This window comes from Branchiostoma belcheri, unplaced genomic scaffold, assembly GCF_001625305.1.
Source record: "Branchiostoma belcheri isolate BF01 breed outbred unplaced genomic scaffold, Haploidv18h27 scaffold8, whole genome shotgun sequence".
NCBI lineage: Eukaryota > Metazoa > Chordata > Leptocardii > Amphioxiformes > Branchiostomatidae > Branchiostoma > Branchiostoma belcheri.
Genome location: NW_017804464.1, coordinates 3,873,460 through 3,891,143, shown reverse-complemented (window position 1 = coordinate 3,891,143; position 17,684 = coordinate 3,873,460). Strand labels below are relative to the sequence as shown.

Genomic DNA, 17,684 nt, shown 5'->3' with positions numbered 1-17,684 from the left:
ATAATAGCAGACTGGAGACAACAACCTGGGGACTGTACACTAACACCAGTAGGGGGTGTCCATGTCAACATTTTCGGGAGAAACTTATGGCATGTTCTCAATTCCGTAATCCTTGTAGTTCATACACACAGATAATTAGGATAGCTTAATAGTAAGCTGTTTGTTAATAACCTGTGCATGTGTTTCAACTTGAACCAAAGGATCCCCCTTAATGTAATGGAATGTCCCTGAATTTGGGAGGCCATGGACCATGCAGGGGAAACAGCAAGCAGCCCCTGGCTTGTATCTCCAGTGACAGCTGTATATGTGGGTTATCATGGTCCAAACAACGATCTGTATCAGTCTGCATACAACACTAACACACAGTGACAAACCTATACTCACTGATACGTAGGTGTCATTCAGGCTCAAAAATTGATACTTCTCTTAGCATAGAAAAAGCTAGAGATTTCTCTTTATGATTACAACATGGTGTATTGCATAAATGTCTTCACGTGTCTACAATCTATGTAGCTTTTACGGGTATATTACGGCAATGAAAATTGATGGAGCTAAAGATTGTGCTGAATTTTGGTACATGTCGTTAAGTAGGTCAGAGATCTGACTGTTTACATGTGTTGCTGCCCCAGGCAATAAAATCCACATGGAATGAGTGAGGTTTACACCAGCTGGGCATCACACCAACGTTTCAATGAAACCTCACCACCGCCAAGCCCTTAGGTCGTAAGGTAGGCCTAGGGAAATACTTTATCAACACCAATAGTTAAGAATCCCAGACAAGACTTCGTACTTTCAGCGATCTGCATCTTTGCCTATTTGCACGCACCAAAAGTAACACGTCCTTTGCAGACATATTTGACAAATAACCCAAGACAATGCAACTTTCAGAGGTTTTAACCTGTCTGTATTTTACCACGCTGAAGCCAAGAAATTCGTTGGCACGGGTCTGGGCCACCACGGAGCTGCTATCACTGTGTAAACTAACCACCCATCTTATCCCAGCTTTCTGTAGTCCCTGCCATTGAACCAGCACCCCAGACAGAGGAAACCAATGCCACTTTCCTCCTGGGTGTTTCAGACATCATTTGCCATAGAATTTGATTTGCAAGATCTAGAACAGTTATACTAACTTGTAAGCTAGTACAAATGACCCATGTTTCTCTTCCTTTACCTTCTCCTCTTCCTTCTTGTACAGCAGACATACATGTACGATTTATTGATAAAATCTCCCTTACACTAAATAACATGTTTATTCTGCCTTCCCTTGTTCACCATATTACATTATGACAGTCCTGATGCTTTTATGCCCTTCCATACATACAATATATACAAGAAAATACTCCAAGTTACAGATAGTTAGATAGAAGCCTGTATCTGCATAATTTAGTTCCTGTCAGTCTTATCAGCTCTATCAGTTAGGAAAGGCTAGTTCCAACTGTCTGTCTGAGCTGGCTTCAAAGTTTGCAGTGAAGCATGCAGTAGGGTCTTCATGTAGAAGATACATTTATCTTCTGTTCTACACTAGAGCGAGCACTGTTTTCTTTTCCCTCTCCTGACAGACAACTTAGGAATCTAACCTTAAACCCAAGCCAGTGCCTGAACTAGATACCATTGTTTTAGGGTCATTAGTAGGGACTCAAAAACACGTAAGGACTGGAGTAGAAGCCAAGAAAAACCTTTCAAGGCCCCACTCCTTCAAGTTGAACAAGCAGTTTCCTCGCAGTAACTCCCAGTAATTGCAGTAGAAGGAAGCAGAAATCATCACAAGGCCTTGGGGTGAGGGGAGTGACCTTCCTCCCCCATGAGGAAAGAGTTCTAAGGTCAAGCCAGATGATAAGCATAGAAACACAACCTCCTAAATTAGCGACAAAACAGAAACTGTGCCAACTGCTGCATAGCAAATATGGTTAGTTTCTACACAAATCTTTCCAAGGATATTGGCACACAACTTGTTGCACATTGCTAAATAATGACAGATTTCAGTGCAGTTAACGTCTGAACGTAAGAAAACACACACTCAATACATTTTATCTTCTTCCTTCCAAGACCTTTTAATCTCCCTCCCTCTAAAGATCATCTCCTGAACAGTTTGTAGTAAATCTGTGCCCAGTTAATTTCATTTCAAACTTCTGTCGCAGATCTGCAAATCCCGGTACCCATAAAAGATTGTCCCCTGCACACACAGTGCAGTAAATTGGCGCCCAGTTAGCGCATCTTGGAGCAAGCAAACAGTAGGAAAGGTCTGCCAACAGTAGGTCCCACAAACCAATGTCAACCCTCCCATGGCAGAAGGGACAAATCCTCATGACCTGAGGAATGCCTGAGCTCCCAAACTGTCCCAGGAACTATCCTGACAACCAGCCATATGTCTCTCTCAACTTGGCATGGTTGTGGCCCAGCACACAGCAATGTAGGGCATATAGATCATGTTACCCTGCCTATATTGTATATACCTCAACACCTAACTTTAATCTTATAACTCTTGTTATTAAAGGAGTATGGACAACCTCTTTTTGGCATGATATCTACAGACTCAAGTTGATCAATCAGTCCATCTGACGCCCTGGGTCTTCACCACTTTAGAAAAGCTTTAGTACTAGATAGCATTTATCACAACTATGCTATGAATACTCAAATCTATCTGCATAATGTCATATTCCTGGTCATGTATTTCCTTGTCCTATACTGGCAAATAAAGAAGAAAACTTTGAAAGAATCATTACAGTTCCAAATTTGGGCTGGTTCTTCTGTTATCTTTGTGCAGTGGCTTTGCTAATGTTACTGTAAATTCTTGTCTGGAGGAATGCAGACAGAAACAGCAAATGATAGCTCTCAGCTCCAAACAAAAACAGAGGTCCTCTCGACAACTAAAATACATTTCAGCTTAGACAGGTGCTACTTCTGCTACGTTGCCTTGGAAACTGTAGCATCTTATTTACTACAACACATTTTGTTTTAGTTTAGGTGCATTGAGCTTAAAAGGATGTGAAAATTGAACCTTTAAATTGTGAAGTAGACAATGTGATGGCATGTCACATCAGCAGCAGACATAGACAATTAGAATGAAACTTTTTGAAAGCTTTTTTTGGAGTTATGGATACATGTTTACCATTAGCTTCCTGCTGTCACTAGGGGGTACCAGGGAATTATTTATACAGGAGACCCTCTAACTGCTATTCATCTATGTTGGTCTAACAATAATAAACTATTCTGGGCCAACATTCCTTCACAAGTACCAAATGGCACCCAGATATAAACTTCTGTGGGGGGTGGAATAATTAGGGGCTGAAATGACTAATTTTGACCAGATTGGAAAAGAAAGGCGACAGTTGGAAATTCAAATGTGGTGATAAGTCTATTTTGAGCTAGAAGGCCCATTTCTCTGCTCCCTGGTTGGTGGGCTCTCCAAAATCTGGGTGTTCCAGTGAAAAGGCTTTTAATAATAAACAACTGGGACACAGATTTGGGACACACTTCCTCTGCTCTTTTGATTCCCTGCAATTTCTCAACAACTTCCTGACTGACAAGACAGAAAAAAATTCTAGATCAAACTTTAAAAGGCAGGAGATCGTACAGTTTCCGTTTGTGGTTTTATCGTGCGCTTACAAATGGCAACCGCCACAAAAATGTCTGGATGTCTTTCTCAGCCATAATCCTAGATTTAACCTGCCTTCCAACAATAAACCATCTAGATCCACCCTTTGCCAGATGAAAAGATCTAATTCCTACATAAAAAGCTATCCAACTGACAATCGGTAGAAGCCAAGGCCTGAGCACAGGGGATCTTGTGATAACAAACCTATTGAGGCCTGCCATTCCGCCAAGACCTTCCCAGAAAACCCCTCTTCTCATCAATATCCAACAGATATGGATCTATACAAGATGGGAACACAAATGGTGAGCATAGTTGACTGTGGAGGGTCCACATGCGTCACATGATGGAAGGATTATTTGTAAAGAGCCAGGAAGAGATGGTATCAAAAATATTCATTTTTCTACTCTCATCATTAGGAACGTTAATCCCTTCTCTGAAGATAGGTTGTTACAAAATGAGTGCATCGGGCCAGACCAAAGAGTTGGTCAGTGCCCCTAAAACTAGTAAAAGCATACAGATCATTCCAAATGCAGGGAGACCAGTTAACATTCCCCTATTGGGTTCCCCACTATCAAAAACTGATGGATCCCAGGTCCATGGTAAATGAAGGTTTGTTTGTATACTGGAGAATTACACAAGATTTCCTAATGGGGGAAAGCAGGGGAAGGGAAATGTGGAGACCACACAGATCTGTTATTTCTATCAGAAAAGACACCTCCAATACATCTTTGCTACTGTTGTTGACGACCAACACCCAAAACCTGCCCTGAAAATTACCACACCGCCAGTTTGACCAAACATGTACTTTTGGTTGTTGCCAACAGGAGTGTGAAATCAGGTAGAAGCATAACAAGCTTGACAGGAACAGTGGTGCAGTGAGCGACAGGTAGAGTTACAGGGTGGAACTTACATTAGTAACTCTTCATGGTTCAGTGCAAAGCCCGAGATTTCCTTACAACATTCTACCCCAACTCTGTGCCAAATCTGCACAGCTTGTCACAATAACTGACTTTGGCTGCATACCCTGTTGTACATGGAGTAGCGAATGGATTTTTTTGTCAGATCAGAAAAATCTGGTCGTACCAACAACCACAAGCATAGAGGTAGTACTAACCATACTCACACTGTGACTGAAAAAAAATTATGGAAATTTGTATAGAAAATCTATCCAGGCAGCTTTAATACATGTTGTTGACTCTGTAGTTTATGTTAATATTTCAACTTTTTTTATTCAGCTGTGAATCAGAATTGAGTCATGTTTAAAACGATGAATCATATGCTCACTGCTCTAACTTGCCACAAGCAAAATCATGCATCATATATGGCTACTACTATAATAACTAGCCAAAGAGACCTTGCCCTAATCCAGATTTGACCTTTGCTCTTTCTGGGCATTACTGTATTGAGGAAAATGAAAGAATTTGAGACTTGATGATTACATAAACCCCTAGAAGAGAATCCCAGTACAACTAAGAATTTTCTATCGCTGTACATATGCACTTTGGTCAGGAACAAATATTTTGGTGGTTTGAAAAGATAGAAAAGGTTGTTTGGACACAGAAAAAGAGCTAGAAGAGGATCAGACCTCCCATGGTTATGTCACACCGCACATGTCACTAGGGCTAACTGTCCTGGGTCAAACTGGCTTGACAAAAGGGGAACAAAAACAACCAAGTGTGTGGGTTGTCCTGTCTTGGACCTAGCATCATTCTCTCCTATGTGCCGCAACGGTTTGTTTCTATCTAAATGTCGGCACGCTGCCTTGTTTTTAGTCAATCGCTATTTTGTTCGTAGGAAAACTTGTCTGCTTTCCTCCCCTTTCAGTATGGAGGGAGATATTTGGTTTCATTAGCATATCTGACCAGTATCATTGCTTCAAAGCACTTTTTGGGTCAGCCTTTCAGTCGGGCGGGAACCCCTCACCACAGCCCAAACAGACCCTAGCCCCTGCACAATGCCCTTCGCCGCATTTATTCTCAAGATCCCACACAGAACACAACTGCGGGACAAAAGCGGTTTAAATAAATGCACACTACTGGTAACCCAATCCCGGCATGTTAATGAGAAGGGGGAAATAAGGGCCCACTGTGTGTTCAGTAGTGTTGCTGTGAACCATGAGACTCGGGGCATGGGAGCCTACTACTTGGCAAAAACTCACCAAGGCAGGGTGTCCCCTCCTTTCTAACAAACATTCCTACTCATAGAGGCGATCTTGAGACAAAGCTGAGGTAAACTAAGGAGCTGTGGTTAGTTTTATCTGCCCCGATTGTCGTCTGCGCTAGATCTGAAATGGGGGCAGCCATCTTGGATCTGGGCCGTCTCTGCTATCACTCCGAATTCCTTCGGAGCGGACTGTAAACTCAACACGCAAGTTTTCCCCCAGCTCACTGAACCAGCGCCCTCAAAGTCCCACACAGACACCCAAAAACACTGGCCACTGTTACCAAAACTTTGTTGGCCCCTGCCAAGAAGCCCTATTGTCCGAACTCGAGAGCAAAACAGATCGGGAGAATGCCTATGCGTCGAAAAGATAAACAATTCTTTGTGGCATGGCATAGACGAGAACTGTGCCGTCGGCGTGTTATGTTGTGTTTGAGTGCTAACTTGGACACACTCCCCGCCTTTAAATCGGATTTTCGAGTGCCTAGCAAACTACATGTTGGTTCTTGGCAAACAGTTGGGCCGTTCAACAAGCTATAGAGGCAGTGTGAAGTGCCCCATTCACGCTTGTATGTAAACCAGTCCTCATGAATTTCTAAACACCCCTCTCCGGGCCTTTGTCGTTCTGTGTGCGTCCGTAATGTCTGAGTTTGCTTTGGGCAAATTTGAACAACTCTGGGTTAAAGACGGGGAAGGTATGTAGCTACATGGCGAAAATCGGACCCACAGATAGTCGCGAAAGTGTTCAAATTGGCGACAGATCCCTGTATAATGTGAGGGCCCCATTGTCAGTGGAGCGGTAACCGAATGCGCCCGTCCCCGACCTCATGAATTTCAATCGCGGGTTTTGTTCGGTGGGCGATTTCCGATTCCCCTGGTGTGGCCTTCCTTTGTACCCTTAAATCTCGGGAACTACACACGACAACGTCCAAATATATACCTGTAATCACACAGGATACCCTTATTGGTATAATACGTAAGTATCGTGCCCATATTTTACCAGTAAACACGTAAAATCCCCTCCGATTTTTGAAAAATTTCCAAAAATACCGGACCACACACGCTCAGATCAAATTATAATTTCAGGGTCACACCAACCAAGATGGCGTCGGGCGGACGTAGCCTCGAGTGACCCCGTGATATCTCCTTCCTACACTCAAACTACGAACATCTACACCCCCAAAACTACACAATACAACACTTAGAAAGGTTTTCTAGCAATAGGTGACAAAATCTGGACTCACCTTGTACCCAAAGCTTTTCTGTTTCTGTCTCTATCTTCGCATCTTTTAGGAACACGGCCAAGAGAACCATGACAAGCACTCCAACAAACAGAACTTTTCCACAGTGTAGTTGTATGATCTTTCCCGTGTTGAACAGACATCTCTCACATTTCTCCCTGAGGTAGAGCGCTTGCTTGTTCCCAGTCGCCCTGCCCTGTAATTGTAAGATACACACAAATATCTTAGTGCTATAGTTTGATGTTGTAGATGTCACAAACACTACAGTGTAACCAACATGGCGATTGTGTTCATTTGACACCTAGTAACCTTTCGCCCTCCCCAACCACACATACACGAACATTAGGGCATAAACAAGATCCCAACTCAGTTGTACATCGACTAGTGCATCGTCTGACGTTGGTATGTGCGATTTTATTGCGCCAGGAACCCTGGTTTGCCTCGCGTCAACACGTGGTAGCACAACGACAACTGCAGTTGGCCCTCCCCCAAGTTGCCACACCAATAACTGTTGCATTCACATCATATTGTCGCGTTTTCGGCGCAAGTATGCCTTCATCCCGAGCCATGAGCGTGCCACATGGCACCAAAACAACCCCAGGAAGGATTCTAGATCGTCCTGGTTTGGATGTGTGCCTGGTTTGTCCCAAAATAGTGACAAATCGGGCCTCAAACTTGGTGGTCCTCACGCACAAGCCACATGACATGGAAGGCACCACGGCGGCGATGGCAACTCGCACCCTCCAATAATTTTATTCCTTTATCCACGAATTTACTCTGGCCCCCACAGTCGGATTGCTCTGCCGTGGAGGGCGAGGTTTAGAGAGCAGATTTCCAAGCATCTGGGCGCTACAACTGTGCGAAGGCAAATGTAAACACAGTCGAGTTGATCCATTCCATGCGGTGCCCCAACGCGGGCAACCCAGCGCGATGGGGGTGCGAGCTGCTGCATTCGCCTGTGACAACTTTCCACTACCAGGACATCCAGTAGAACACATGCCAACCTTGTCTATATGTCTCAACGCCTCTCTTGCTTCATAGCAAGACGTTTTCCGGGCACAGGGCGCGTCCTGCTCCGACCTAGTCCTGTCAGGCTCCGTGTGGGAATCTGGCGAAGAAGATCTGTGGTCGCCATGTACATGGTCCGAGGGCTCGTGCCTTTCCTCGGCAAAGCCGCTGTCTGTTCGCGGGACGTGGCCGTGGGGCCTTCCGGGGCCGTGGGTGGGGATCCCCGCCGGCCCTGCCCTGCTCTGCATGGCGACTATCCGGGCCGCATGGCAACCTCACAGTTACGGCAACAACGGAACATCTCGCTGCGGTAAAATCCACGGTGATAAAGAGTCTTCAACCTAACGCATCCTTCCAGCGAGCGGTCGCAGTTGAGGGTATAGGCTGTGAAAGGCAGGCAGGCCTGAAACAAAACCCGCCTCTCCGCCTCGAGCTCCCGTGATCGAGGGGTCACCTTCCCGCGCTCTGATTGGCCGCGGGCTCCACAATTTGCTCGAGTAACACGGCCCGTCATTTGCTGCTAGGAAACGGCTCGCCAAAGAAGACAGACCACACAAGTCGTAGGGGTACCCTGACACATCCATCCTCCACCGCCAGGCGCCTTCAGTCGGGCGCTCGCACAAACAAACCAGCGCTCCTGACTCACCGCAGACCTAAACAACCGCCGGGATCTTTTACAACACATCCACTTGGGCCCGCTCCACCAACTAGGACGCTTCTCAGAAGTCTCGAAACTTTTTATTTTCGTATCGCTATTTGTTGCCGATCGGTTTGCGATGCGACTTCGGGGAACATCGTGAAGTGCTCGCCTGTTAGTCGCGTGACGTCATCAAGGGCAACATCATTTGGCCTCGGATACATTTCTGTACACATGTTCTCCTGCCATCGACTGTTATGATTTAGTCTCTTTTTTTTCATGACTCCTTTCAGGCGTGTCTCTAAACATCTGTAACATAACGTGCGATGATGACATTTGCAGAGAACATGTGACCACAGTTAGTACTCTACTAGCCCCTTGGGAATCGAACCCTGGAATTTATACGAGCTAAACGCACCCTAGCCCTGCCAATAACAACCAATCCTTCCTGGTGTGCCAGAAACAAAACTTATCTAACGACTTTGAAGTCCACGCATATTTTAGGCCTCGCGATTTCACGAATAAGGTTCTTCACTTTTGAACATTCCGTTTATTTCCGTTATCATTGACAACAACAGTTGCTTCACAACATAGTTCCCAAGCCACAACACTAGCGAGTCGGAAAAACAAGCAACAATAGTAACCATTGGCAAGAATTCCAACGGATCTGTGGACTGGACCCTACCGAGCGCATTACGTATGTATTGGAAGCGCCAATCACCCTGAAAATTATGCGTGCTCCCTTTTCTAAGGACCCTCCAAGCCGTGATATAGTCCAACACGTCTTACACATGCATTCGCAGCACAAGTCGTTGTCTAGCAAGTGTTTTTTTTTTCTCTATATACCTTCTTCAATTACACTACAGTTATACCCCCCCCCCTCAGACTTTCGTGACTTCCATATATGGAATGCTTAGTGACAAAACCACAACTACATTTTCTAAACCCTCTCTATACACTTATAGTCCAATTGTGACAAGACTCTGAAAAGTATCCTGACCAGGTAGTAAAACATAAAAAGCCAACACACATCAGATATTCCTGCGAAAGTGCCGGCCTATTGTTATGCTTGAAAAAAAGAGTATTGTTCCCCTCGCCCCTAGTATTACAAAACTCTAGTCCGCTCTCTTTTACCCCGCCAAGTTCCCATAAAAATCCGGCAAGGGAACCCGTTTGCGAATAGTAATATTTATTTTCGCGATGGAGATGTAATATACGCAGCCAAGCGTGGCATGCGGTCCGCCAGAGAAAAGGGCTGGGGTATTTACGTGTCAAAAGCGCTGGAGGTTCGCTACTTGGGTGGGCCGGCCTTACCGCAGCCTGCCCGGCGGTGTCATGTTACCACCGGGGCGATGACACCTCCCCCTCATTTGCATAACACCACGTCCTGACAGCTCGCGCCGCCTTGCGCGCGGGCCGGGGATAATAATTTCGCCAAAATCGCTTGTTTTGGGCTCAAATCGGAGCGATTTGGCGCGACGTAATGATCAACATTTCCATAATCGCTTCCGTCTGGTGGCCAAACAGCTACAATATACGGAATACACAGCCAAAAGCGCGCCAAATATCCTCATTATAGAACCGAAATTGTGATTCCTAAACTCCCGATCTAGATTGTAGGACAAAATTTCTAGTACACAAAATACACTTTTTTTTTGTCAACTCAGGTTAGGTGCACCATTCCCCAGCGAACAGACAAACAGATGTCATACACTCGAACCTAGCCCCGAGATACACTTATCACGTCACAAAATGCACAATAAAAGTTGTTTTTCACTCTAAATTTGACAGGTCGAGCCACGTTTTGACACAAAGTGGCCTTTCAGCCTACCCGTCTTCTGTACATTGTGTTGATCACCCTAACAATGCTCACTAACTGCTCAAAAATGTAACAATATAACGAGAATAATTGCACCTAAGTCTCAAAAGCTGAAAAGTAGTCGAACAATTTTCTATCCTAAGACAAGAACAAGACTTTTGGTAAACCCAGGAATAAAAAACAAGTATTGTTTTCCTATGTCGGAAACCTAGAGTGGACTCTATGTGGACTAAACGTAACAAAATGAAAAGAAATTATACTTTAACAGACTATTTTTTCCAGATGAATTTTTTCTAGTTGAACTGAAGCCAAGAAAAATAACGTGAACGATTAGTTGCTGATGTTTCGTTTCATACTTATCTGTGAAATCGCGTTGCTCTTATTTGAAAGACAGCGCAATTTGCTGAAAATGATTGTGTTTTCTAAAATAACATTTCTAAATGCACAAAGTAAAAATCATAACTAGAAAACGAAAGTTATGGCTACAGTTGCGTACCAAATTTCAATGTTTCTGCATTTCAAATGTTGGAGGTACTAGAAGTTTGGAATACTACCTGACTAGTTGGGTATCACATGTAGCTGGTTTCTTGTTACCCAACAGTAATATAAACTACAAAATTCGGGATTTTATCAAAATTTGGTGAAGAAAATGATATTTCGTTCGAGCAAATGTAGGGAAAGCGATTATATAGACCCTGTACACATCTTTGCGATGCCTTACACCCGGACGGCTAATATGTTTTAGTCCGGGTCTTGAAACACGGGACATTCGATCTCTTGGATGTTTTTCTCTCCATGCCAGCAAAAGTCGCCTCGGATTTTGGCCTGGCTTTCAAGAGAGATTTTAACATCAAGTAATTTCCTTATTTCCGAAAACGTTAATCTCTGAGTCGCTACTCGACTTTCATCTGTAGATTAATGCCGGGATCCTGCCGAGCTTTGCCGCTGTTGTCATCCCTAGTCCCCGCGCCTGGAGGCACACATGTCCGCTTTCCTCTGGGGGTTCTTGCGTTGTAAATTCTCTGCGGACTAATAAACCAAGACAAGGCGGAAAAGTTCTAATGTCTCGCCTGCTTTCAAAACTCGCCGAGAGGTAGTCTACAGCCCCCGTTCGTGCTTGTGACATTTTTGTCACCCCGCGTCATCGCTAAAAGGTTGCTGTAAAGTTTTCACAGGTTTTTGGGGTAGACCAGAAGCCCTCCACCGCTGCCGGTTATTTATACGTACTGGCGCCAGCAAGTTTTTAGAGGCGACCAGTTAGCATTTTTTACGACGCTTTTCCTGCTGCACCGTTGTTACATACATCAAAACGCTGTCGGTTGGCTCGCAAGCCCTCATATTTTTCTCTCCCACGAAAAAAAATGCTAACATATTTTAGATGTGTTCCTTGATAGCATCTGACCTCTCCGCTGCCCTGTACAAATGAGGTCTAAACGTTCGAAGATGGATGTGACTCGACGCCATGCGAGGGTCCGCCGGGCATGATTTTACGTGACTTTTCAGACAAAATCTGTCCAAAGCCGGACCTTCCCTGCCTGCTGACCCACAGTAGGGTGGACTGGTTCGGGTTGTGTGGTAGAGCGGTAGAGGAGCCGGTGTTTTGAGAGAAAATACCCCCATCTTTGCTGCCGCATGCTGCAAGTGATACCAACTGGCCCTGGCGGGCGGAGGTCAATAGGAATTGAATATAATAAGTGGTAATACCTGTAATTATAGCAAAGAGGGTCGGCCCGGAAAACAAGTGCAGCTCGGCGGGGGGCAGGGGACACAGGCGACCGTTTTTCCCCGCTGGTCGCGAGGCACATGCCTGACATACCCGATAAACAAGACGAGATAGACAACTTGGCCCGGCACAGCGCCGATGCCGAGGAGGTCTTCCAGGCCATACGGGTCAGGGCTAAGGGCTCTGGGTGCAACTACGGGGGTCCGGGCGAGCCAAACTGTGGCTTGAGTTTGATTTTGGTCGTTTTTGACGTTCTCCGCAGCCGAAGTGACAGCTCGCCGCGGTCAGGGGTCCCCCGCCCGGCTCCGACCTTTGTCTGTTGTCCACCCCGACTGCGAGCACGACAGATGCACTGAACGGGCGCTACTTGGTTTCCAATTGGGCATTCAGCGCGGCAATGCAAGACGGACAATGGTGGAACCCTGCCTTTTATGTCACTAAAAATAAGCGGTTTGACTTTCCGTGCCTCCTCGCAGTACCTCCCCCCCGTACAGCCCCTCTGCTCCCGACGCCAGAAAGATCACTGCCCCCTGACCAACAGAATCATGGCGTATACGTACCACCACCATGGTTGCTATCCTCCCTGCATCTGCCGACGTGGAAAATCCCAAGGAAGCGAGCGAAATCCAGAGTCTAGAAGCGTCCAAACGTGCGGCAAAACTCGGCAAGTAAATCCAGAAAGTGCGCGAGTCGAGTCCGGGAGCTCCCCCAGAGCGTGTACACCGTGGTTCGTCACAACTAACAATGAGGTGTGCTGGGGTTGCGTTTACAACGACGGGCCTTGCTAACAGCCCGATCCAAGTGGGTGGCCCGCGGGTCATGTGAACAATAATGCACTAATAATTTACCATAATTTTTATGTAAACACTCGATGACGGCACACGATGGAGACAGGGGACTTTTTCTTGCCGAATTAGGACCCTCGCAGTTGAGTTTGATTCAACAAAACGTGAAATGGGTGGAAAAAGAGGGTGGTTTTTAGGGGGACGAGGAACAAGACCGGCGCCTAGGACAAAGTGGCCGGTGTCCCCTCACGGCGCGCCCGTAAAAAGGATTTGTTGACGACACATGTACGAACAACGGGCGATCTGTTACCCACAACTTCACAAAAATACGCTCGTTCCGGGCGGAACACATGCTCAGGGCTTCTATACACAAACAATCAACTTCCATGGGAGCAATTTTCAATCTGAGAGAAAAGAAATTGTTTTTAAAAGTCACAGTGGTCGCTTTTTGGGTTTTAGGGCTTTACACATTACGGGACATCTAAAACCTCTTTGTTCTGTGGTGTTGGTGTAAAAAAAACTTCCAGGGGGTTCGTTGTCTCTTGTCTTCTCTTGTTATGGAAGCGCGATTTGCGTAAGGTTCCCGCCATTTTCAAGTTTGCATTTATACACTCTGTTAGTCTGAGAAACTTCTGAAGAACTTCTGGAAGACTCTACTAAAGTGACTATTGCCAGAGTCTTGGCCAACGTGCATCGTTCTCGAATTTCTCGAAAGCGAGGTGTGCATAATGAAATGCAAGTAAATTGTGGAAGAGGAAAGAAAATTGCGTACCTAATTTCAGATGAGACAATTGGATAATTAGGCCTTAAATGAGGAACTGAATTAAAGATGATGTAACATAAGTGCCTTCTTTCAAGCAAGTAGACACGTTAAAATGGGACGATTTAACACAATTTTGTCCGTACACCAAGTCCTCCGGTCGCTATCATTCTGTCATGAAGGTATAGAGCGAACAACTTTCTTTTCAAGTTCAACTTGGCCTTAGCGATTTGTATTGACGCATTTTTTATACCCTCTCTGTTCCTCTACACTTCTCTGTCGGCAGAACAAAAGTCACTGGCCACCTGAACATCCGAAATCGCGACAAGGCAGAAAGATTTCTTTTCCCCTACCCGTTATCTTTCCTTCCTGTTTCTTTTGTCTTCTGTTTCAGCCCACCTTTGCTACGGCTATCAATCACACATAGGCCATACGAGGGGTACTGCCGTAAGTTTTCCTTTTTTCCTCAGCTACGTTCTAACAAGGACATCATATCCTTGGTTCTACCATCTAGAAGTTGTATTTAGCAACATTTTACACGGTTTTGATGTTTTTAAATGAATGTTTATTGAAACGTCTCGAAGGAAATACGGCAGACAAAAGATCTAATCTATTAGAAGTCCAATAAAAAGACGAACGTGCTAATGCGACCACCAACAAGTGACATCTTCAGAGCGTTTTATGATGAGTCATTTAGCAGATAAATGCGAAAATTTCTTCAATCATCCCTACAGGAAAGAAGAAACGCCAAAGCCAAAGCCACGAACGGTCTACCTTCTGTCCAAGCAGAGGTTAGGGTTTTGGGTTATTTTTTGCGTATTTTTAGGCTTTTTTTATTCGGGTTTCTTTTTTGCTCTGGATTTTTTTTTCACCCGACCCAGTGAGAAAAAAAACGATGAAAAGGCCAAAAACACGCCAAACTAATCCAAAACCCAAACCTCTGCTTGGAGGGTACGAACGGTCTACCCTCCCGACGTCGTTCTACCTTCGTAAAGCAATGTTTTTCTTTTCCTTTTGTCTCTGTTTTCTTCCTTCCTTTCTGAGCCCTCCCTTCGTCTCCTCACTTTTGGCTCGCCCCGACATCAACGTGTGTGATCCATTAAAAGTGAGATTCCTGTAGGATGTATATATACACACTTGACAGCAACATATCGTTCCCCCCTGCCCGCTGCACGTATACATCGGTATACAAACCTTTCTTCGGATTGCAGATGATTAATTGCGCTGGTCGGAACAAGAGAGCCCTTCTCTCTCCTCGCTGAGCGCCATATGTAAGAAAGCCCTCCCGTTATCCGTTGTTATGTCCCGTGCACTTCGACCGCAAAATGCATGCATGTCATATATATACACACGCTGGCTCCGTTTGCAAGACCAGACCAGGCCGCGACAGTGTGGAAGCTTACTAGCGCAATGACAGTGCGCTACTGTTGAGTTGGGTGAACAAAAATTCAGTGCAAAAAAGAAACCCCGATAAAAAAAAAGCAAAAAAACACGCCAGAAATAACCAAAAACCCAAACCTCTGCTTGGAGAGTTTTAATATGTAGTCCCCATTGCATAGCAGGTTATTAGGCTTTTTTCCTTATTCTAAAAAGGACGACTAGAGCACAAACCTACTGACATGCCATCATCATATAATGAGCCATAAATTGAAAAACCTTGCCAAGAAACCTGCTATGGAGGCTATATACATCCAGACTTCCGGTACCAATTTCTACTCTTTACAGCCGCCTTCTGAAGCCTGGTAGAGGCTAACAGAGAAAAAGAACAGGTACATCACTCTTCAGTACCATTCCTTTGGTGCGAGGTAGTTCATTGGTCCTAGACTACATACAGTACCTCCCATATTGTGGGTGGTGCGTCCGGTGATTTTATTGCAGACAAACTTCATCTATTTTGCCATAAACAAAACACCTATCTTCACCATCGCTATTGTCTAGGACACGAATTGTCTAGTCCGTTTTTTCTGCTCTCCAAGCAGAGGTTTGGGCTTTGGCTTATTTTTGGCGTATTTTTAGGCTTTTAATTTTTTTTATATCGGACTTTTTTTTGCACTAGTGTCTTTTGTTATCTTTTTGGGCTGGCGTAAAAAAAGATACCAGCGCAAAAGAGAAAACCCGATTAAAAAAGCCTAAAATCACGCCAAAAATGAGCCCAAACCTCTGCTTGGAGAGTACTTACTTTTTTTCTGCACGCGACGCAAAGTTTGCAATGAAACCAATATTATACAAGTCATGCATTGTCTGTCCTCGTATTTAGTAATATACCGAATCTCATGACGATTTGTTTATGATAGCAGAATGATAACGTATCGGGAACACATCTGTCCATCAAATGTCCCGCTGTCCATCGACTTGTTTGTGGTGGTTGTGCTCTCCCTGTGGTCCGCAATCGATAAAAGTACTGTTTTATTGTCAATCATGTCTGTGTAACCAATAACTGAACGATCGTACCCTCGAGGTTTTGATGATCCAATGTGTGTACATGTTAGCGTGATGGCTTTTAAATGCATCCAATGCAATTTCAGGGTGGCAAAACATGAAATATTCTAAATAATCTGTATGATATTGACACATACTGTCACACATTAGCACATTTGAATCAGTATTTCATACTTGGGGCATTTAAAACTGCAGAAACAAGCCCTAAGATTAGTCCTAATTATTTTCTGGGTGGCACCCTAAAAATCAATCCAGGTCCTTCCAGTAACCGTTTTTCGTCACAATTTTGGGAATTTTTGCTCCATGAATGTCAATATACATTGGTACAGTGTTGTTTGAACTTAGTACGAGTATGTAGATAAGTGACTAGAATATTGACTTTGAAAAATCTGGTTTCCATGCCATAAAAACTGCACTGGATACCTTTTTTTCTAATTTAGGAGTCGTTATGACAGTCAACAGAGAATGGCGGTTACTTGGCTTATTTAAACTGTACACAGACATTAAGGCGTTTTTTTAGCTATCCGAACGCCAGTATATTCAACAGAAGGTATAGTCATTCTACATGGTCCACCTCTCAGCCTTTGGTAGGTTACTGTTTCCTCAAAGCGCCGTTTTGATACATTCCCTCCATTCAGTTTGCTATATTGATATATTCCTACGATATCACATATCATAAATACGACACGATTTTCATTCACGGAACACATGTTGCGCGCAGTCCTTAGAAAAGCATACGCAACTTAATATTACCGAACATCAAATACGCAAATAACTCACGTCAGCGACCTCACGGGCAAAAACACTTCACCACCTTTAAACACTGATTTGTCTTTGCTAATTCAAATACGCCACGAAAATATTGGAGTCTTTTTGTGATTTTGAAGCAATTTACATCATAAATGTGCTTTTAATAGAGATATTGTGTGTAACAATACCATGAATATATTCATTTTTCTTGCATTAAGTAGATGTCAATTTTACTTTCACTTGTTAACTAGGCTTGCTAATTTCTGTAAATTTTTTATTACTTCTAGATCTATGTCTTACTAGGTTCACGCAGAAAGGTTTTGTTCATTGACTATTGCCTGATCCAGACATGTAGAACGAAGGAGGTTATAACCTCCTTGGTAGGACCTACCCAGTAGTTGTTTTGCAGTTGAATAGGCGCTAACGACTCCGTTTTAACGTCGTGTTCCCAGGATATTTTATTCCAGGTCCCTCACGCATGACATCCCGGCTATGAAGGCGGCTATTTGCGTGTCTATTGTCCGCATTGTTCGGCGGTGAAACCGCGAAACCCCCGCCGGTACAAAACCACATTGTACGGTACCTATACAGGCCCTCCCGACGACGTAAATTCCCATGAAATCTCATATTCACGTCTTTGCTGCGCGTCAGCTCAAGCGTCCAAACGATTGACTTCGTCAGCGAGCTTCTATTATGAAAGTCAGTGATTTGTGTTGGGATGTTTTGTGTGGACGGTGGCTCAAGTTGATAGCAATACACGTCATGTT

The 17,684-nt window shown here is 44.4% G+C and overlaps 1 protein-coding gene and 1 pseudogene across 3 annotated transcripts in view; one reads left to right on the top strand and one right to left on the bottom strand.

Moving 5' to 3' along the window:
* Nucleotides 1–17,684, bottom strand: part of LOC109486103 (protein patched homolog 1-like) — a 67,771-nt gene that overhangs the window by 28,254 nt on the left and 21,833 nt on the right. The window contains exons 1-2 of one of the 3 annotated variants that reach the window (XM_019789791.1): nt 12,744–12,839; nt 7,000–7,192 (exon numbers count right to left, since the gene is read on the bottom strand). In XM_019789791.1, the coding sequence (XP_019645350.1) occupies nt 7,000–7,192; nt 12,744–12,752 (202 nt within the window). In that variant the 5' untranslated portion in view covers nt 12,753–12,839. Of the gene's footprint in view, nt 1–6,999; nt 7,193–8,000; nt 8,454–12,743; nt 12,840–17,684 lie in introns of those variants that run through there. The other 2 variants (XM_019789788.1, XM_019789790.1) reach the window with 2 other exon arrangements.
* LOC109486199 lies at nt 9,519–13,262 on the top strand (annotated as a pseudogene).